The 18,015-nt window shown below is 43.2% G+C and overlaps 1 protein-coding gene across 1 annotated transcript; it reads left to right on the top strand.

The window, feature by feature from the left end:
• Nucleotides 1-157: 157 nt before the first annotated feature.
• On the top strand, nt 158-7,008 carry LOC137914698 (protein sel-1 homolog 3-like). The gene is made up of 23 exons (XM_068758196.1): nt 158-163; nt 259-733; nt 836-962; nt 1,037-1,158; nt 1,405-1,520; nt 1,599-1,660; nt 1,741-1,873; nt 2,189-2,324; nt 2,419-2,556; nt 3,157-3,362; nt 3,450-3,629; nt 4,139-4,258; nt 4,453-4,593; nt 4,679-4,741; nt 4,857-5,030; nt 5,112-5,239; nt 5,330-5,413; nt 5,503-5,593; nt 5,676-5,763; nt 5,855-5,964; nt 6,069-6,196; nt 6,289-6,391; nt 6,913-7,008. The coding sequence occupies exons 1-23, from the start codon at nt 158-160 to the stop codon at nt 7,006-7,008; spliced, it is 3,027 nt and encodes a 1,008-aa protein (XP_068614297.1).
• Nucleotides 7,009-18,015: the final 11,007 nt, after the last annotated feature.

The raw sequence follows: 18,015 nt of genomic DNA, 5'->3' as shown, positions 1-18,015 counted from the left end.
TGAAAGAAGGTCAAATAAGGTGGAGCAGGATGACACCCGGATCTTGAGGTTTACTGCTTGACGGCTTGGAAATCTTCGATGGGGATATTAATAGAATACTGCGTCAGCCATGGATTTGCAAACTCTAGAGATACGTGCGTGTGTGATGTTCTTAAGCATGCAGGTAGGAAAAGGTTTCACTTTGTGTTCTCTAATACTTGAGCTCTTCATGCTTCAGATGGATTACCGGCTGTGCGCTTGTCCCCTGTCCTCATGCAGGTGTTCTTATGTTCGGACCTGGTGACGCTCCTGAATCCTCCAGAGGAGCCGCTCCCAGAGCATCTTCTGAAAGTGCTCTACTCCTGTGATGAGCTTGCCATGGTTCAGCTGGACTGTGTTGTCTATTTCGACACTGGCATCATTTCCACCCTTCAGCTAAAACAGTGGAGCTGCGTCCCCGGCGACCCCAAAATAAGGACTGTGGAGCTGAAGCTGCCTGATTGGTTGGTGTATCAAAGTGATGGGATTATCCCTGACTCCCAGTGGGTGCTGAGTTGCATGCTGCTGGTGTCAGTCAGACACCGTGGATTTGATGACAGCGAGAGATCTATCGCGGCTCAGGATGTGGCGATGTTGCAGCTTAAGCCTTCTTTTAAGCGACCGCTGAAGCAGCATCTGCTGTGCATGTCCTGGAGCAAGCAGATGCTGCAGTTAATGCGCCGCCTTGCAAAGAAACAGTGCCCTTTTGAACAAGGTAGGGTCAAATAAGTTAGTATGTGATGGTACATATAATTTAAAAAAAAGCATTCTGTCAGAAACTCAAGCTCATTTAATATCAACTGTTCACATCATTCAGAAACGGTTCACTTCCTGTCTTCAATATTTGCTTCAACTGGAGAAACATTTGGCATCACAAAGTCTCTGGAGCCTTACGGCAGCGAGGTCCTGGAGTTTGCACGGGCTCACACCATCTCATATGCTTGGTAGGACAGCATAATCCAGTTTCTGTTGACTTTATTAAGGGCTGGCTAACCAGTGCGCTCTGTGGTTTTGACAGGGGTATGTTTTCCGTGTGGATATTTGTGAGCGGACCCTGCCAGAGAAGGTTATGTGGAGTGTTTCATCACGTAAACTCCCAAAATGACTACGCCACACCATCAGTGTTCCTCAAAAGTTCAGGTATGAGGCAGATTGTCATGTCCTCCCTCACTACGTCCATGTATCTTCTCCTGGCTCGGCCTCTAGCCCTGTTCCCTGGCAGTTCCATCCTCAGCATCCCTCAACCGATATCGTCCCTGTCTCTCCTCTGGACATGTCCAAATCATCGAAGTCTGGTCTCTCTGACCTTATCTGCAAAACGTTTAACCTTCACAGTCCCTCTTATTGTCTCAGTGACATTTTCCGTCTCTCGCTTCTCATGGACAGGCGAGCTGCACATCCAGGTGGAAGGGGACTCTAAAGCATCCACTGCATTCGTCTCCGCATTCAAAGTGCCAATGAGGCAGTGGTGCCAGGTCAGTCTGGTGCTGGAAGGCCGAGAGGTGAGTAGCCTATTGTTGGCTTTAGAACATGTAAACAATGGTAAAGAAAATGAATGGCGTCATTCTTACGGCATCCAGGTGACCGTCTCCCTCGTGTGCTTTCACAATGAGCAACGGACGGTTCACACTATGGACCATATGTAAGTCTGTCTCTAACGACATCTCTGGGCTCTGTGAACGTAGGGAACAAAGATCCACTCAGGTGTTCTGTATCCTTCAGGCTGGGGCAGAACATGGAGCTGGATGACACAGACGGGAGTTTTGTAATTGGTGGACGGAATTACGTAGAAAGTGCTGAAGGCTATTTTGGACCCGCGGTTTATTACCGCAACAGAATACCACAGCACAGCACGGTAAGAGGCTCCTGTACAGTAACATACATCCCGGTGCACGGCTGTGGAGCTGGAGCCAGAGCTGTTGCTTCTGATGAGCAGCTGGAGAACGCATGGCTGCCTTAATCCACCAGGATGTGGGTGAATGGGTGAATGCGGGCCCATGATGTAAAGCGCTATGAGTGAGAAATGAGTGTATTTACCTTGTGCATCGCTTTAATCCTTCAGTCAGTCACCATATTGACAGATATAGGCTTTTTAGTGCGCAGTATACGCCAGCCGAAAACACACCAGGAGCTACAAGTCAAGTCTGATCGCTTTTTCCCTGTCCTCCAGTCGGAAGTTGTTATTCCCGACGTTCTCAGGACTGTGAACCTGACAGGATGGCTGCAGGCCTGTCAAGCATTCCGCCTGGAGATGACTGCGAAAATCACCGGCTTCTCTCTCCAAGCCAAACCGAGGACAGAGTTAGGTAGTGGGCCGTTACATCCAGCAGATGGCGCTGAGGTCTCCTCAGCAGCAGAGGAGCTGATGGTGGAGTCAAACTGTCTGCCCTTTTACTTCAGGGACCTGTTTGGATGCTTTCTATGAGTGGATGGGAGAGGAACGATTGCCATCACAGGCACAGTGTGGGCTGTGGGAGGCGACTGTCCCAAAGAGAAGACAAGCTGCAAAGCTCGCCCAGATTTTGGCTCTCAAAAACGGTATAATGAAAATATTTGACGGTACTTATTAAGTACTGTTGCAATTACTGCGTTGTAGCCAATAATTGAAGGTTATACTGGGGATTTAACATGCAGTCAGGAACCATATTTAACAATAAGAAATTATTTAGTATTACTATTGGTAAATACTAGTATTTCAATTGTATCAAGATTTAAAACAGGGTTTAAATGAAGGAATTTAGCTTCAACAGAGAGTACTTTATGAATTTGTCTACAATTCAAATATCGCCATTTTTTGTCTATTATAAAAACCTCCAATCAAATGTAAATATTTTATGTGAAAATACATAATACAGGTCCTCTCCAAGCTTGGTTACTCCAAAAGTAAAGAAGAAATAACCAACTATATATATATATATATATATTATATTTATATTTATTTATGGAAACTTTGAAACATTGAAACTTTGGAATCACTGCTAAAAATAAAAATTTGATTTGTTGGTATGAAAAAAGTTTACTTGCGCAGCATGAATTTGTCATGCCTTCCCCACCCCTTCTCAGTATTATTCATGTTCTGCATCTGTCTTTTATTTTTTTGCACAAAGCACTAAAATGAGTTCACTCCCTGACTTGCAGGGGCAAGAGGAGTCAGCCTTCCCGCTGTGGGCAGAGCATTGTACTCCTTATCGCTTCATAAGCTGGACAGAGCAAGGAACGCTGGAGCGGTCAGCAGAATATTACCGCTGCTGCTCCAGGCCGGCTGTTTAGCTGATACACGAGCTCTGCACATGTCGTCTGTGCTCTACAGCACCGGCCTGGGAGTCAAGAAACAGCCTGGGAAGGTGTGCACTGCTGGGTCAGCTGCCTGTGATGAGCCTGTCTGTTTTTGTTTTTCCTCTTCTCACATTGTCCTTATATGCCTGGCTCAGGCGTGGCTCCTGGCCCTACTGGCTGCACAGCAGGATGATCGATTAGCACTTTTACATCTGGGTCACCTGCATCACCAGGGCCTCCTTGGCCTCCCTGCAGACCCAGACCTGTCCTATGCTTACTATGCAAACATCGCCAAACAGACCATTGAAGACCGCCATAATCCCACATTAGAGCAGGTGATGTATTTAATTCTTACTGGAAGCTTTCATGTGTCACATTTGACATATCTTGGTAAATCCAAACATGATGCTCTTTATTATCGGTAAAGATGGTAATTTATTTTTTAAATTCTCTTCTGCTGCTAAATCTGTTTATTGGAGTCCCTGAAATAACTTTAACCCCTTAAATACATTATTAATAAAGATGATTTTATTTGTAGGTTATTACAAACATACTGTTTCTGATTAAAATGGAACACAGTGAATCAGAGAGGAGAATTTGCTGCAATATATTCTATGGAAACAAACTGTTGCTCCACTTATTATGGTTATTTTCTACATTTCCATCATGCATGAGTTTCATTTTGTCGCTACTTTCATTAAGAGAAAAAACAGAATATATATATATTTTAATATCACAGTATTAACCAGTGATTTTCAAGGATGTACAATATCTGGACACTATGTGCCTTTTAATGAAAGAAGAGAAAGAATAACACATCGTCTTGCTTTCCTCTCTTTTATAGACTTTTGTTGAGGCTGTTTATTTAAATCGCGACGAGGAGTTAAGTCTCCAGACCAATGAAGACCATCATATCTTCCAATGGCTAAAGCTACAGGCACACAGGGGAGCCGCTGAAGCCGAGGTACAAGGAATACAAAAGTTCAGAGGGACCGGATGAAATGAAGTAAATTTCGTAAACTGCAAAATTCAAGCGCGTTGAGACGTCAGATTTGAGTTTTGTCTCTCAAAGTGCACTTTTGATCAGAAAAGACAAGCAACAAAGACGCAGTCTTATGATGTGTTTTAGCGAATAACGAACCTGTAACGCTCTTGCAGCAAACAATTGCTCGCCTGCTGTTCTGGGGTCAGCAGGGCGTGGCTCCAAACATCCAGGAGGCTGTGAAACACTATGAGAGGGGAGCTGTTCAGTGGGAGGACCTGGTGTCAATGTATGACTATGGCATAGTCCTCCTGCAGGTCAGAGTCACGCCTGATGCACAGAGATGAACCTTCAAAATGTCGAGAGTAAATATGTGAACACATTTTATTTAATTCTCCGTAGGGGCACGGGGTAGAAAAAAACGTTCCGAAAGCCATTTCTTTCCTGAGGAAAGCCATGGATCGGGTTTGTGAGCTTGAGTAGTAGCAATACTTCATTAGTCTTTTATTATCTCTACTGTGACATCAGGAGTTGCAGTTTTCACTCTTTGCATTGCCTGGTCTGATGTCTTGTCCCACAGGGTTCTGTTCCTGCTATGAACGCCCTGGGCTGGTACTATGAGCAGTTTGAACGGGACTATCGGCGGGCGGCGCAGCTGTGGGAGCAGGCGGACCTCCTCAAGAGTCCAGATGCTGCTCTGAATCTCGGTGTCATACATTCACAGGGTCTGTATCCAGGAAAGCCTGCTGACCAGGTGAGCCCAGGCCTGAATGCCCTCTCTGACGACCTGCCAGGATGCTTTCAGGCTAGTCATTGACGCGTGTCTCTCTGGCAGTTTGTGGCCTATCAGTACTACCTGAGGTCTGCAGAGCGAGGCCACATCAGGGGGGCAGTTCTCCTCGCTGAGATCTGGAACACTGGGATTCCCGGCCGCGTCGACAGACGCCCATCAGACGCTGTTTTGTGAGCTGCTTACATTTTTTTTCTTAACTTCCTTTGCTTGTTTCGTCTTCATGCAATGACTGAAATAACTTTTTTTTATTTTGACTGCAGGAGGGCAAAGCAGGCGGCTGAGCAAAACGGCTACCTTGGCACTGTCTTGCGGAAAGCCTTGAACTCATATCTCAAAAATGACATGTAATTATTTTTTCTCTATTCACATCTGTCTTGATCAGTCGACCTGTTTCCTGCCTTCGTATAATTTTAACACCGTGACCATTCAACAGGTTCCACTCGCTGTTTTATTACACGATGGCTGCAGAGTCTGGGTACGCTGTGGCACAATTCAACGTGGCCTATCTATGTGAAAATAATGCGGTGGGTTACGTCCATATTAGCTGCATTGGGCCTGTTTCCTTTATGCATGTCATTTTTATATTTCTTTTCTTTGTGTCCACAGTTTGGTTTTCTGGATCCTGATTTTGCATTGAGCTGTATGTGGAAATATTACAACCTGACAGTACAAAGTCAAAATCCCAACCCTTATGGTAAATTACTATCCTCTAGGACTTCAGCATGTGGAGACTTGAGTGCCAACATTCACTCTGCACCCTTTATTATTCCTGTTTGTATCCCCAGCCTTGGTCAGGATGGGCGACCTGCTTTACGAGGGCCAAGGCCGCAGGCAGAAAGACTTGCTTTCTGCAGCAGAGAAGTACGCCCAGGCAGCCCTGAGGAATGAGCCACAGGTCTGTTTATTTTGTACAAATGTCTAAGCCTGTGTTTATTTATAATTGCAATCCCTGCGTGGGTATATCCGTGTGTGTGTGTAAGCAACACTGTTCTTCCACAGGGATGGTACAACCTTGGCCTCCTTGCAGAGGAGGGTTTCAGGCTGCCACTGTCTGTACTAGTTCACCTCGGCCTTTCAGAGCTCTACATGTCAGACAACAGTTCGCTTCTAAGTGCTTTGTACAGAAGGTGTGTGTGTGTGTGTGTGTGTGTGTGTAGCAAGAATGCACAGAATTCTGTTTTTAGCATGAAGTTGTAATAAAATGTATTCCTTCTTGTAGATGCAGAGACTCAGAAGACAAAGACTCTTACTTGCCTTGCAGTCTTGCCCTCCTCAATGTATATCTTCGATCTTTCCAAACGGACCGCAGTGCTGCTATTCAGGTTAATAAGATATTCTCAGGACATGCAGTGATGTTTGATAATTGGGGTTTGATAATTGGGTGCAACACATATTTATTTATGTATTATTTTTATTATTATTATCATCAAGAAAAACTAAAGTAATCTTTACATTTATCAACATATTTTTTGCCCTATCTTTGCTTCATACTTGTCAGTCATTAACAACCTTGATCCCATAATTAATTTCAAATGAAATGCTTTTGTCTTTTATGCATGTAAATGTGTTGCAACAGAATATTATTTTTTATAGTATTGTGTAGTTATAAATAAACCATCACAGTCCATTGTAGAACATGATAAATATATGCATTAATGCATGCATTATCAAAGTATAAAGTGTGGTCCCTTTAAATTGTGCATAAGCACAGCAACAAATTAATCCTCATAGAGACTTTTCACTCCGGTCAAAGTGCAGCAGCGTGTCGGCAGAGACTCAACCTTACAGCACTTTGCTTTGATGTAACATCTTTCTGACATTTCTGTTATGTTGTTTCCCACAGTTCTCCACTGCTGTTGCCATGGTGATTGCTCCGACAATATTTTTAATCATCTTCAATGTGTGCAGGAGACCTGTCCCTGTCCTGTCCTTCAACTAAAGTCAACACAGTGCAATATACTGAGGGACGAAGCAACAAAATATTACTTGTTGTTGAGTTTTATGTTTCCTATGGGATTAATGCACAAAAAATAAATGTCTGGTAGGATTTTTGTTGTTGTTGTTGTTGATGTTTTTAAGTTTCTTACTAATTCTGACTTTAGTAGCAGTCTTAAGGAATTCCTTATAGAGGCTTGAGCCATGCGGTTCACTCCTTCATCTTGAAGTTCTTTGAAGCCGTCAGAATTCATGACCACCACGTTACGCTTCTGAATTCTCTCCAAACAAGAATCAAACAGGTCATCCAGGCTGTTTCAATTAGGACACACATCGAGTTTACTGTGTGCTGATATTGTTTTATTTTCCTACCCACTGTTTAATAGTTCTTTAACAGGACAACTGAAAGTGTTATTGATCATAAATCTGCAAGCCTCGCAAGCAAGAAAAGAAGAGAGGGTCATTTATAAAAATTGCAGACCAAGGTGCCAACATGTAGCAATAATGATTTTGTTCCAGCCTGCTGGCATAGAGGATTCCATGGAAGGGAAAATAGCATCACATGAAGCCGGTTTACTTGATACAAGAGTGAATTCAATAGGAATGTTGTCTCCTGAAAAATCATTGCCCAGTTGACTTCAGATTATCTCCAGAATGCTGAATATCTTCGGTTGTACAATCGTTGAAATTACATGAGTGGAATTATTGCATTTTACGCAAGTGTGTGTGTACTGTGCATGTGTTCTGTGTCAAAAAGCATTAAAAAGGTTGCTAAACATGTATATTCGTTTGAATTGTCTTTTGCATTTCTATTATGTGCTTAACACGCTTCTCCATAGGGTAAACACGATGTCAGAAAATCTCATAACTCATTGATCACCAAAAGAAATCAAGCAAGCAATTACAAACACTTCTCATGAGACCAAACCTCTTCAACGCTCGACATCTCATTAACCCCAGAAGATGAGTTTAATTGCTTTGTGTCTGTTGGAGGGAGTAATTCAGAATTAGAGGCTTATGATGTTAAGGATAAGATTTCAAAGATGCTCTTAAACGCGTTCTTTCGGTCCACGCTGTGGACCCGAACGCTATCAGGGTTTGCTGCAGAAATACTGCAGAAAGAAATACACCGAACACGTTCAAAAATGTGTGTGTTCACACTCGTTCCTATTACGTGTTGATGGACTGCAGGAACAAGATGGAACTGAACCAACACAGACTAAGTGCAAGACAGCAAGTGACACGCAATTAACAGTGCAATAGGGTTTTTATTTTTAATTATCATTATGCTGGAAATTGTTACCATGAGGCACTACCCATGTCGTACCATCACCATTTCACTTGAATACTTCCAGTCCATGAATTCCACACACGGCTTGTCGATTTGTAGAGCCACGAGTGTTATTTGTGCCGATAACAAGCATTTCGATTCTCGTGTTCTGGTCTGCGCATTCAAAGAAGCAGAATTTTAGTAAGCTGCTGCCAGAAGGCAACAACTTTCGAGCACCAGCCCTCTCTCTGCTTACCCTATTCTCATTTGTTTTGAGGAGTGCACATTTGGTTGTCCTAATCTGTGCATTAGAAGGAGCGGCGATTTGATTCCAGGAGGGAGTACCCTTCGGGAATCACCCACCTGCCTCTCAACCTGGTCTTGTGTGAGTGTGCATGTGTTTATTTATTTATTATTTGCCAAATGGAACAGAAGCAAGGGAGGCACCACTGTCCGGCCCACAGAAGAAGGTTCTTCCCTCTGTCCTAACAGAAACCAATGAAAACATAAACACCAGAAGTAAGACCGCAAAAAGAGGAGAGAGCGCAAACAGCTGTCCCGTCCCTCTCTTAATTGTGAGTGCTGATCAGCCACACCTGTTGGGAAGGAGGCAGACCCAAAATGAGGGGCAGATCAGGCCGATAAGCCAGAGGCGCTGGTATGTAACATACATGCGGCAGCTACACTGCATATTTAAACACGCTCGGCTTTGTTCCCTTGAATAAGTTTTCTTCTGGCTTAGAGCCCAGGCTCCGAAGCAGAGTCGGTGTTTTCTGCCTCATGGGAGAAGCAGTGGATTTAAAGGTAACATGGAGTGTGACTCATGTTGTTTTTAGACAGCAGGTTGTTGAGTCCTGCGTCAGATTGTGTTCATGTGGATGATGTGTAATTATCTAAAGATTATTGCCCTGAGCTCTTCTCTGTTCCCGTCTTCCTGTCTTTGAGGGGAGTGACATGGATGAACAGGGTTTGCGATCGTCATGTCAACACACGATCGATATAAACCTAATGCTTGAGGCATTTAAATGCCTTTTACTGGTGGAGTCCAGAAACCAGAAGGTTGTTCTCTTTTACCAAGCAATGATTAAAAACCTCTGACATTTCTCAATGAAGCCGAATTGGTTGGATTTTTAATGGTTCCGATTCCGGTTTTGAGTCTGCGCTTTGATTTCACTACTTGATGATTCTTTGAAGGGCAGGGAAAACAGACCTCACACTTCCGTCACAGGAGACATCTTTATATAACTGATTCTTATATTCATCTCTTCATCATTTGACAGAGACACAATGGTGGTAACTCAGAAGTACTTGTTCTAATGCATCATTTAGTTTGACCACTTGTGATGGAAAAAAAGAACCCACCTTCTTCTTGAATGCATGTTTACAGATCTGATGACTAATAGATTCATATTAGATATTTTTAGATACTGATATTTTGAATTAAATCTCTCCCATCCCTGTAATTTCTTATTTTTCAAATGTTAAATTAAAATTTTTCAAGAAATAATGAAAATAATAATGAATACTAAGTGAACATCATAATAACTTGTTTCTCACACATACCTTTTCCACAGTATCCAATAGTGACAAGCAACCAGGGTGAAGTGGGGTGCAGAGCTGTCAGAGTGGGTGCAACTTCCTCCACCCTCCAGCTCTTTCTAATTTTCTGTGGTTGCTTACTGGATGCTCAGGGGCAAGGTAAGAAACAAATGATCTGCTTCTTCTTTGTGCACTTGCATGTCAGAGAACATGGATCAGGTCATGCTAGAACAAAGGTTCTAGGGTTCTAAGGTTCTAAGGCTGAAGATCAAGTTGGTGATCAGTGGCAAAGCAGTGAACTTCACTCCACCGTTGCTTGTGAATGACTGAGCTTGTTGCTCCTTAAATAACCATCATGACACTCTGACCTGATACCTGTGAGCCTGCTCACCAGTTCTTTCAAACTGTTCATTTAAGAATAGACATAGATTTGATCTACTTTCAGATCCCCTGATTTTATTTTATTACCTCTGCCAGGCAGCTAATGTGATTGGTGTTTTCTCTTTGTCTACTTTTAGCAGGATATGAGTGGATGGGTCACCAAAGATGGACCCTACATATCCTGATACATTTGGTGGAGGATTGTGCTCTCTATGAGCGCTTTGTTATTTTGAATTTACGATCTGCAGGAAAGAAAAGAGAAAACCATAGACGACAGGTTCTACTCCAGATTTAAATCTCACATCCTGTGACAAGGCCACTCTGCCCTCTGCTGTCAAAACTCTCCCCTGGATTCTGTCCCTTCCTGTGACGTTATTTTTAGCCTCACAGAAATGTTCATACTAATAAGTTACAAGGGATAAAAATGCACACACACACACACACACACACACAGTGATAAGGGACATCAACAAGGTTAATACGCATGAACTGTGAGTAGTAGGTGTGTGTGTGGCCCTTATTAACCAGGCTTTGATTAATGGGTGAATGAATTTATTTTCTTTATTGAACAGCAGAGCACAAGAGCAGGTGGTCTGTTCAAAAAAGCTAACATTTACATGACATTTGCAAAATTGAGCTCATAATTGCTTTGCCTGATTTGAAAATACTTGCTCTGTTGTTCTTTCCATCGTTCCGTTGTCACCACTTGTGCAACAATTGTCCAAGTTTAGGATAGGAGTACCGGTACTTAAAAGCAGCAAAGCTGAACAAAAGCATTGGTCTTCATATTTTATTATAAACTACATTTTATTTTATTATGTAGCACAATCTCTAAACAGTGAATCACTGCCAGAATACACACGATTACAAATAGGATCAGTTGTATTTGCTGTCAGATTTACAGGCTATATCTGCATTATTATCTCCCGTTCAGTGAAAGTTCTCCTGAAATGTAGTCAAGGATAATGTTTTTCTTAGGATGGAGCAACTCTGTGTTTCTTTTAAAATTCTGTAGGCTATGCTGTGTTGATGTGAGGTGTAATATCTGAAGGAAGCTGAACCTCTCGAGGTGGTTCAGGGTTCTGATTGAGGAGGCCTGTAGGGCGCCTTCCTTCAGAGGTTCTCCAGTCGCATCCAACTGGGAGGAGACCCGGGGTAGACCCAGAGCTTGCTGGCTGTATTACAAATCTCATTGCACCTGGGAATGCCTCGGAATTCCCCAGGATGAAAGGAAAAGTGTTCCTGGGGATACTCTGCTCAACCTGCTGCAGCCGTGACTCGACCCCGGATTAGTGGAAGCAAATGGGGGAGTGAATGGATGTGTAGGTGCAACATTACCAGTGAAGAAGTCATCAAAGAGTTTAGTAAAAACTATTATACACAGAGATCCGTGTGAGGAGTATGAGCTCATTTTATTACTGTTCTCATTCTTCTTGTCAATATCGGCATTGTGCTAATTCCTAAAACGGAAAGACGTGGATGCTCTCGTTATGGCGTCGCATTAAATTGTCTCACAGCTCCCATTCATCCGTGCACGGCACGTATGCCAGGACATGTTCTTTGAGTAACCAATCGATGTGAATGACATGAAAGTAATTTCACCGATACACTGCATAACGCCAGTTACAGCACAAGGATGTAATGTTGGCACATTACATCCTTGTGTAATGTGCCAACAGACGACTCTGCTTTATCAGCGGCGGTGGACGCCTGCCAACCACCTTGCAGATTGATTATTTTCATTAACAAGAGTAAATGGATATTGAATATTTTGTGTAGCAGAATGACCCAGCAGTGGAAATGCTAATGTGTGTAAGTCCAGTGTTGAGAAGGCACAGTTTGACAGATGAGCTGATTCTATTAGGTGTCGCGTTATCCCTCAAACCTGCGAGTCAGAACATCGAGAGACTCATTACAAGGGCAATGGTCCTGCTTTCCAGCACCACCTTTTAGTACCGTTAATTCACCACATCGGTTTTCTGTGTTCAACAAACGGCAAACTGTTCGGTTTATCTTAATGACTGTCGGGACCCATGGAAACTGCTACGACCCTTCGCCATGCATCATGATGCTACATAACAATTGGAAGATTAAACTCCTCTTCACAGCTCTATGAAAGGACTTGTGCATAGTATGATCCTTTCTATAACGCCGATGCTTGCCTGCCAGAACAAATTCCTGCCAGCTCACTGTCTGCTTAAAGTAAACATGCTGATGCGGAGCAAACGCACCGGAGGGCTTAGATGGAGGCACGATACGACTGTGACTATCACGCCGTTTGTCACTGCAGGCATTTTGCTGCCGCCGACTCCTGAGGCAACGATCGAAACCTGGAGGGCATGGCAGACGATGGAGGAGGAAAGCGTGATGGCATAGAGTAGACGAAACGCTCTGTGATAAATGAGTGGGCGCCAGACCCAACGGACCCCACGATGATCTGAAGTGACAGAATACAACAAGTCGGAGTGTGAGTGAGAGCGCTTGCATATCTAACTTCCCGTCTGTCTTAATGCTTGAGACTGTTTTCATTATTGGCTCATCAATGGTAACACACCAATCCAGCTTTTCTTCACATCTCGCTGGTCGGCTTATTAAGGTCAAATGTATTACAACACTTAACATATCTTGTTATTTGATTGCAGTTTTTCTCTCCAACTCGCACTTCTTGTCACTGTGAAACACCGATTTGTCTTATCAAGTTTACACGCACATCTTTAACATTGTCTCCTTTGTGACAAATGCGACGGCGGTGAGGACTGATCGACTCACACTAGATGGCAGTATTGCTTTGCTTGAGCCCGATGCTTGTGGGTGGGAACAACTGCAGAAAGAAATAAAACCTGAAAATTATTTATGAAGCGACTACAAATATTGATTTTTAAATCAGTTGATGGGGTTTTGTGCTTTCCTAGTTTTTAATTGTTTCTGGGTAATGGATTGGCTTTGCAGTTTTTGCCTTTACATATATTTTTCCATTTTATTTATAGAATGTTGGAACAAAACATTTCCCTTAAGTTGAAGCGAAGCTATTCATTTTAGCAGGGTGGGTTTTTTGCATCCTGCAGACCTGTGAGGCGGCACGGTCTCTTTTATTAATGAAGGTCGGGAGTCTAAGTCATCTAAGAGTCATTAACCCAAACACGGTTGTTGTAGTCAATTGGAAATACCCCCCCCACCCAACACAGCAGGGTACAACCTTATTACAACACAAATGGCTTCTCGAAGCACTTCTTCTAAAAAGCACCATTTAGGGAGTTCATTTAGGATGCCTGGTTGCACGCCCTTATTTTGATAATCTTAGTGAGCACAAAAGACAAGAATTTCTGTGGCAACATTCATTCAAACAGAATATGGCTGCTGTGCTTCAGTTAGATTCTCCAATGTATAGGATGATGAAATATTACGGGCAGCTTTAAAAGGCATGGCACATCTACGACCCGGCACACAACAAGGGGAATGGTGTCCCAGTGGGCTTCGCCACAGTCACAGCCTGTGACGCCACACACACACACACACCAAGGGCCATTAAGTCTAACTATCTGGCTTTACGCTTCCCACTAGGAGCAACTCTTCTGCAACTAATATCACTCAAAGAATAACATTAATCCTTAAAGGGGGAACATTTTACAAGGTTGAGACCTTTAAGTTGTCTCCCTGGAGAACCACCGTGTAAAAGAGACACTGCATTTATGTAAATTTGTGTTTGACTTTTAGTTGACACTCAGAATAATTTGCACTTAGTGCAGCAGTCGAGATGGGATCCGATTCTGAGGTAAACAGAAGCACAAGGGAAGAGAGTGCGGCCTTTCTTGTAACTGGATGTAAAGGACTGCAAGCCAGAGTTGAAATCATCATAGCGGCCGCTGCTGAAATGATAAGTTAGCTGGGAGAACAGACTCATGACATTACTTTGTAGATGTTTAGACACTTTGAACCGGCTAAAACGATCTTCCGCAGTTGTCCAGCAATGATCGGATTTTTTGGATGACTCACTCGGTGGAAAAAATGTTGATATTTTCCTCTGCGAATCTTGAAGGAGCCTTTTTAAAGAATGAGGAATAACATTGCTGATAGCTGGTATTGATTCATTTCAACTTGGAGGCTGCACATTTTTGACAAAGACCCTTAATTACCAACTGCAACAAGGAGTTTGAGGGATGTGGCCTTTACCAGGCATCCCGTCTCTGTCATGTGCTATTGAGTTGCTGGAAAAGAAGGACTCGGTGGTCTAGAACTTGAGATTAACGGAGAATTCAAACCCCCGATGCTCACCAATGCAAGCTTGTTGTTGGAGCAGAAAGAATCTCAATGTCCTTGGAGCATTGGAACGTTTGTCCTCTGAGTGGATGGCGTTCTGGTAAGGGGTGTGGCTGCGTGATCGGGCTCATGCTTTGGCAGTAGCTGTGACACTGTTCTTCAAAATGACATCCGAGGGAGGGACCTTTCACCAAATGCATCACAGGCTCATCAAGTGTTGCAGCCTGCCCAGATTAATGGGGCTGAGAGCTGATTATGCAGGGCTGTACATCATGTCTGTCTAACTGCCTGCTGCTCTCCCCGCCTGTCAATGATCCGCCCTCCTCCAGCCTATCCTTCCATGGAAAGCCGACAAAAACTGACACTGTCACATTTAGAAAAAGGAACTCCTGTCGTTTACCCCCAGACTTGAGCAAAACGATGTGGTTTAGCAGTTTGTCATTTATCTGAGTGGGGATATTTCACCAAACAGGTACTTTATGTACTTTATACTCTCTTGTTAAGTTGTCTATCGTTTTATACACGTGGAACACTTGTTTCACTAAGTCATCATGATTACAACAATTGAGGAAATACTGGACTTGATCCTCCTCATTTTGTTTTTCTGTGTACATCACAGTTTTGCTACATTAAGGCCTTATTTCAAACATTTCTGTCCTTTTCTTTTCTCCTGGTTTTTGAGGATTTTCAGTATTTGTGTTACGTGAGTAGCCACTGAGGTGGAAACACTCTGTGTCTCTCCATTGGCCTTTTGTTCAAACAGGTGCCTCCGATTTATGAACTGCGCTGTGAAACTGTGTGCAGAGGGAGCGTATCTGAGGAGTCATTAGCAGAATGTCCTAGAATAAACGATACTTGTGCAAAAGCCCATAATCTACGGTCTGTGTGGCGCCGTTGTTTTAATTCGCAGCAGTTTCAGACTGTAAAGTTTAAATCCAGGTATGTTACTACTCCTAAGGCCTCAGCTGCTGAGCAGAGTTACCTGCGTGTGTAAATTATCTCCGTCACTGCACCCTGTGAGCCCAACCCCATGTGGGCAATGGATTAATCTTCCCAGCACATTATTGAATATGTTGCCTTGCTTGGGAGCAGCCGATAAATTGTGCACGTCACAATGGGCCCGCCTGCTTTCCGTAACCTTGGAATTTTGAAGAAAGCCTCACGTCTTTGAACGTAGCACTAGAGCATAAAACTATTTGCAGCATGGATAGGAAATGTTCGAGGACATTGAGGTGGAGTTGGGAGACAATCAGAGAAGGAGACGGAGAAAGGCAGACAGGTTCGTCATCTCAGGTGTCTCTTTACACTCATTAAGTCATCGGATGCAGGTATCTGCCCTTCCAAGAATGATTTTTAAATTGATCACTGTTGACTAAAAGCAATGATTACCGTAATAATAATAATAAAAAAAAAGATTTTACGTCTGCCTTGTGACACTTCCGTTTGACTTGGCTTTTCATTGGAATATTAACGTTGGTACAAAATCTACTGTCCTCTTGAAAACGTGAATGGTTGGTTATTAGCGGCTATCAACAGTCCACTGACATGAATTAGAGAGACAGTTAAATGTGATCTGAGTCTAAATTGCACAGTCGCTGTGATTATATCACACTTAGAAACAAATGCAACTGGGTCAATAGATTTCATTTACATCACACGATCTTCCATGCATTTATTGTGGCAGTGTCACTATTCCATACGCTGCATTCATTTCACTGAATGCAGTGAGTTCATGAAAACCTTGAAAATGCTTTGTTTTTAATTTGATTTTCTTTGCCCATTCTTTCATTGGCTCTTGGCTCAGACATTCTTCATGTACGAGAATCACCATCAACATACTCTTGGATTGTTGAATGGATATTTGCAAGTAAAATGTTTGTGTATATCTGTCTGACTTGATCTGAGGCGTGCGGTATACAAATGCTTTTTGACTATTGCCAATAGGAGGCGCTTGCACACTGGCCACCATCTGTTTTTGTTTTTTTAAATACAAGCTCTTTTGAGTCTTTGGTCTTTAATCTGTATTCATGCGCCATCATATAGCCCTTTTTACTGCCTTTGTTTTACTCTCCACCGTAAAAGGTCAAATGCTGCATCATTTCATTGTCATTGTTTATTTTGTCACAACAGTTGTCAGTGGTTTATGGGGCTCACACAATAGTGATTCATTGTGTCATTGCATAGACACTGATGTTACAGCTTTACCTGAATAGCATCAGCTAAATTAACTTATTTGCTTCTTCCACTCCATCTTCGCTCTCTGTATTCCGCTTTCTTTGTTTTCACTCATTTACTTCTCACTCTGTCTTTGCTTCCTCAAACAACCCCCCCCCCCCCACCCCAACTCCCCATCCTGGCTACGCTCATGCAGTTTCATCCCCAGAGGTGAAGAGCAGACTCCTATAATTACCCAAGTGTCTGTGAAATGAATCATTGGGTGGCTGATTGAGCTGCTTGATGGGAAACATCCATCCTGAGCACTACGACTGAGTGTTCTCTGCCCTACATCCCATCTCTCTGCTGGTGCCCAGGGCTGGAACGTGTGCATGCTCAATGCCACTGCTCATCAAGGCAGGGTGTGGCCTGCATCCACGGCATGCTGAATAATAAAACCATAGATAGCTGACAGGAAACAAAGTAATCATTAAGACTGTTGGATAACCTTTGTACAGTGTAAACACAGGAAAAAAATGAGGGCCCACCTTTGAAGCTGTTGGAGCACTTCTGAAGCTTTACAGTGTTTCAGTAAAGGGCAAAATGATGATGTCTCAATGGCAGGATGCATCACCATCAAATAGCCAATGCACAAAGAAACTATGAAGCACATACTGTGATCATAGTATAATAATATGGCATTCTTGTTTGACCATTCGAGGAAAGAGGCACTCTGCTCAGACGTGATGGAGGCACTGACACTCCCTTTTTTTCTGGCAGCAACTCAGAGCTTCACAATTGGAATAAATTACCGGGAGCTTACCAAAAACTAGCCTTAAACCCCTTAAAATGTATAAGTTACATATATTTCAGTTTTTACTTGAGAGCGTCTCACTGTTATAGTGTGTACTACTGCATTTGACTTGCTGTTTGTACTCTGGTAAATACTGTTGTTTTGTTGAGACTGGCTCTTGAGCAGTGCAGTTAAATCCAGTGAGCTGCCAAATTAAGATGAGCTTTTATTGTCATTATGTTTCACACTTTTTACACTCCAAACACACAATGAAATTCCGTTTACACCCTAGTACAAGGCCGTCTTAAAACAACCACACACGTCACGCATATATGCATCGGAGCCCCAGCGCATGCGGAGAGGGAATAGGGTGAAGGCGCCGCCATGATTTGGGCGCACCTGGCGCAATTGGGGGGGCGGTGCCTTGCTCAAGGAAATTCCTCATTTCGTCTGGGCTGGGTCTTAAACCGGTGGGCTTTCCAGCCCAAAGCCCAACCTATTGAGCCACTGCCGCCCCATCTTCTAAGCTAAGGAGTAGCTATCAGGTTTAAATGTCTTAAACCTAAAATGTTCAGCTTCGGTGGGATGGCTTCACTTTCTTCACTCTGTCTTCACGT

This window comes from Brachionichthys hirsutus, unplaced genomic scaffold, assembly GCF_040956055.1.
Source record: "Brachionichthys hirsutus isolate HB-005 unplaced genomic scaffold, CSIRO-AGI_Bhir_v1 contig_1000, whole genome shotgun sequence".
Taxonomy (NCBI): domain Eukaryota; kingdom Metazoa; phylum Chordata; class Actinopteri; order Lophiiformes; family Brachionichthyidae; genus Brachionichthys; species Brachionichthys hirsutus.
The sequence above is the reverse complement of the archived record's forward strand: the minus strand, read 5'-3'. Positions and strand labels throughout refer to the sequence as shown.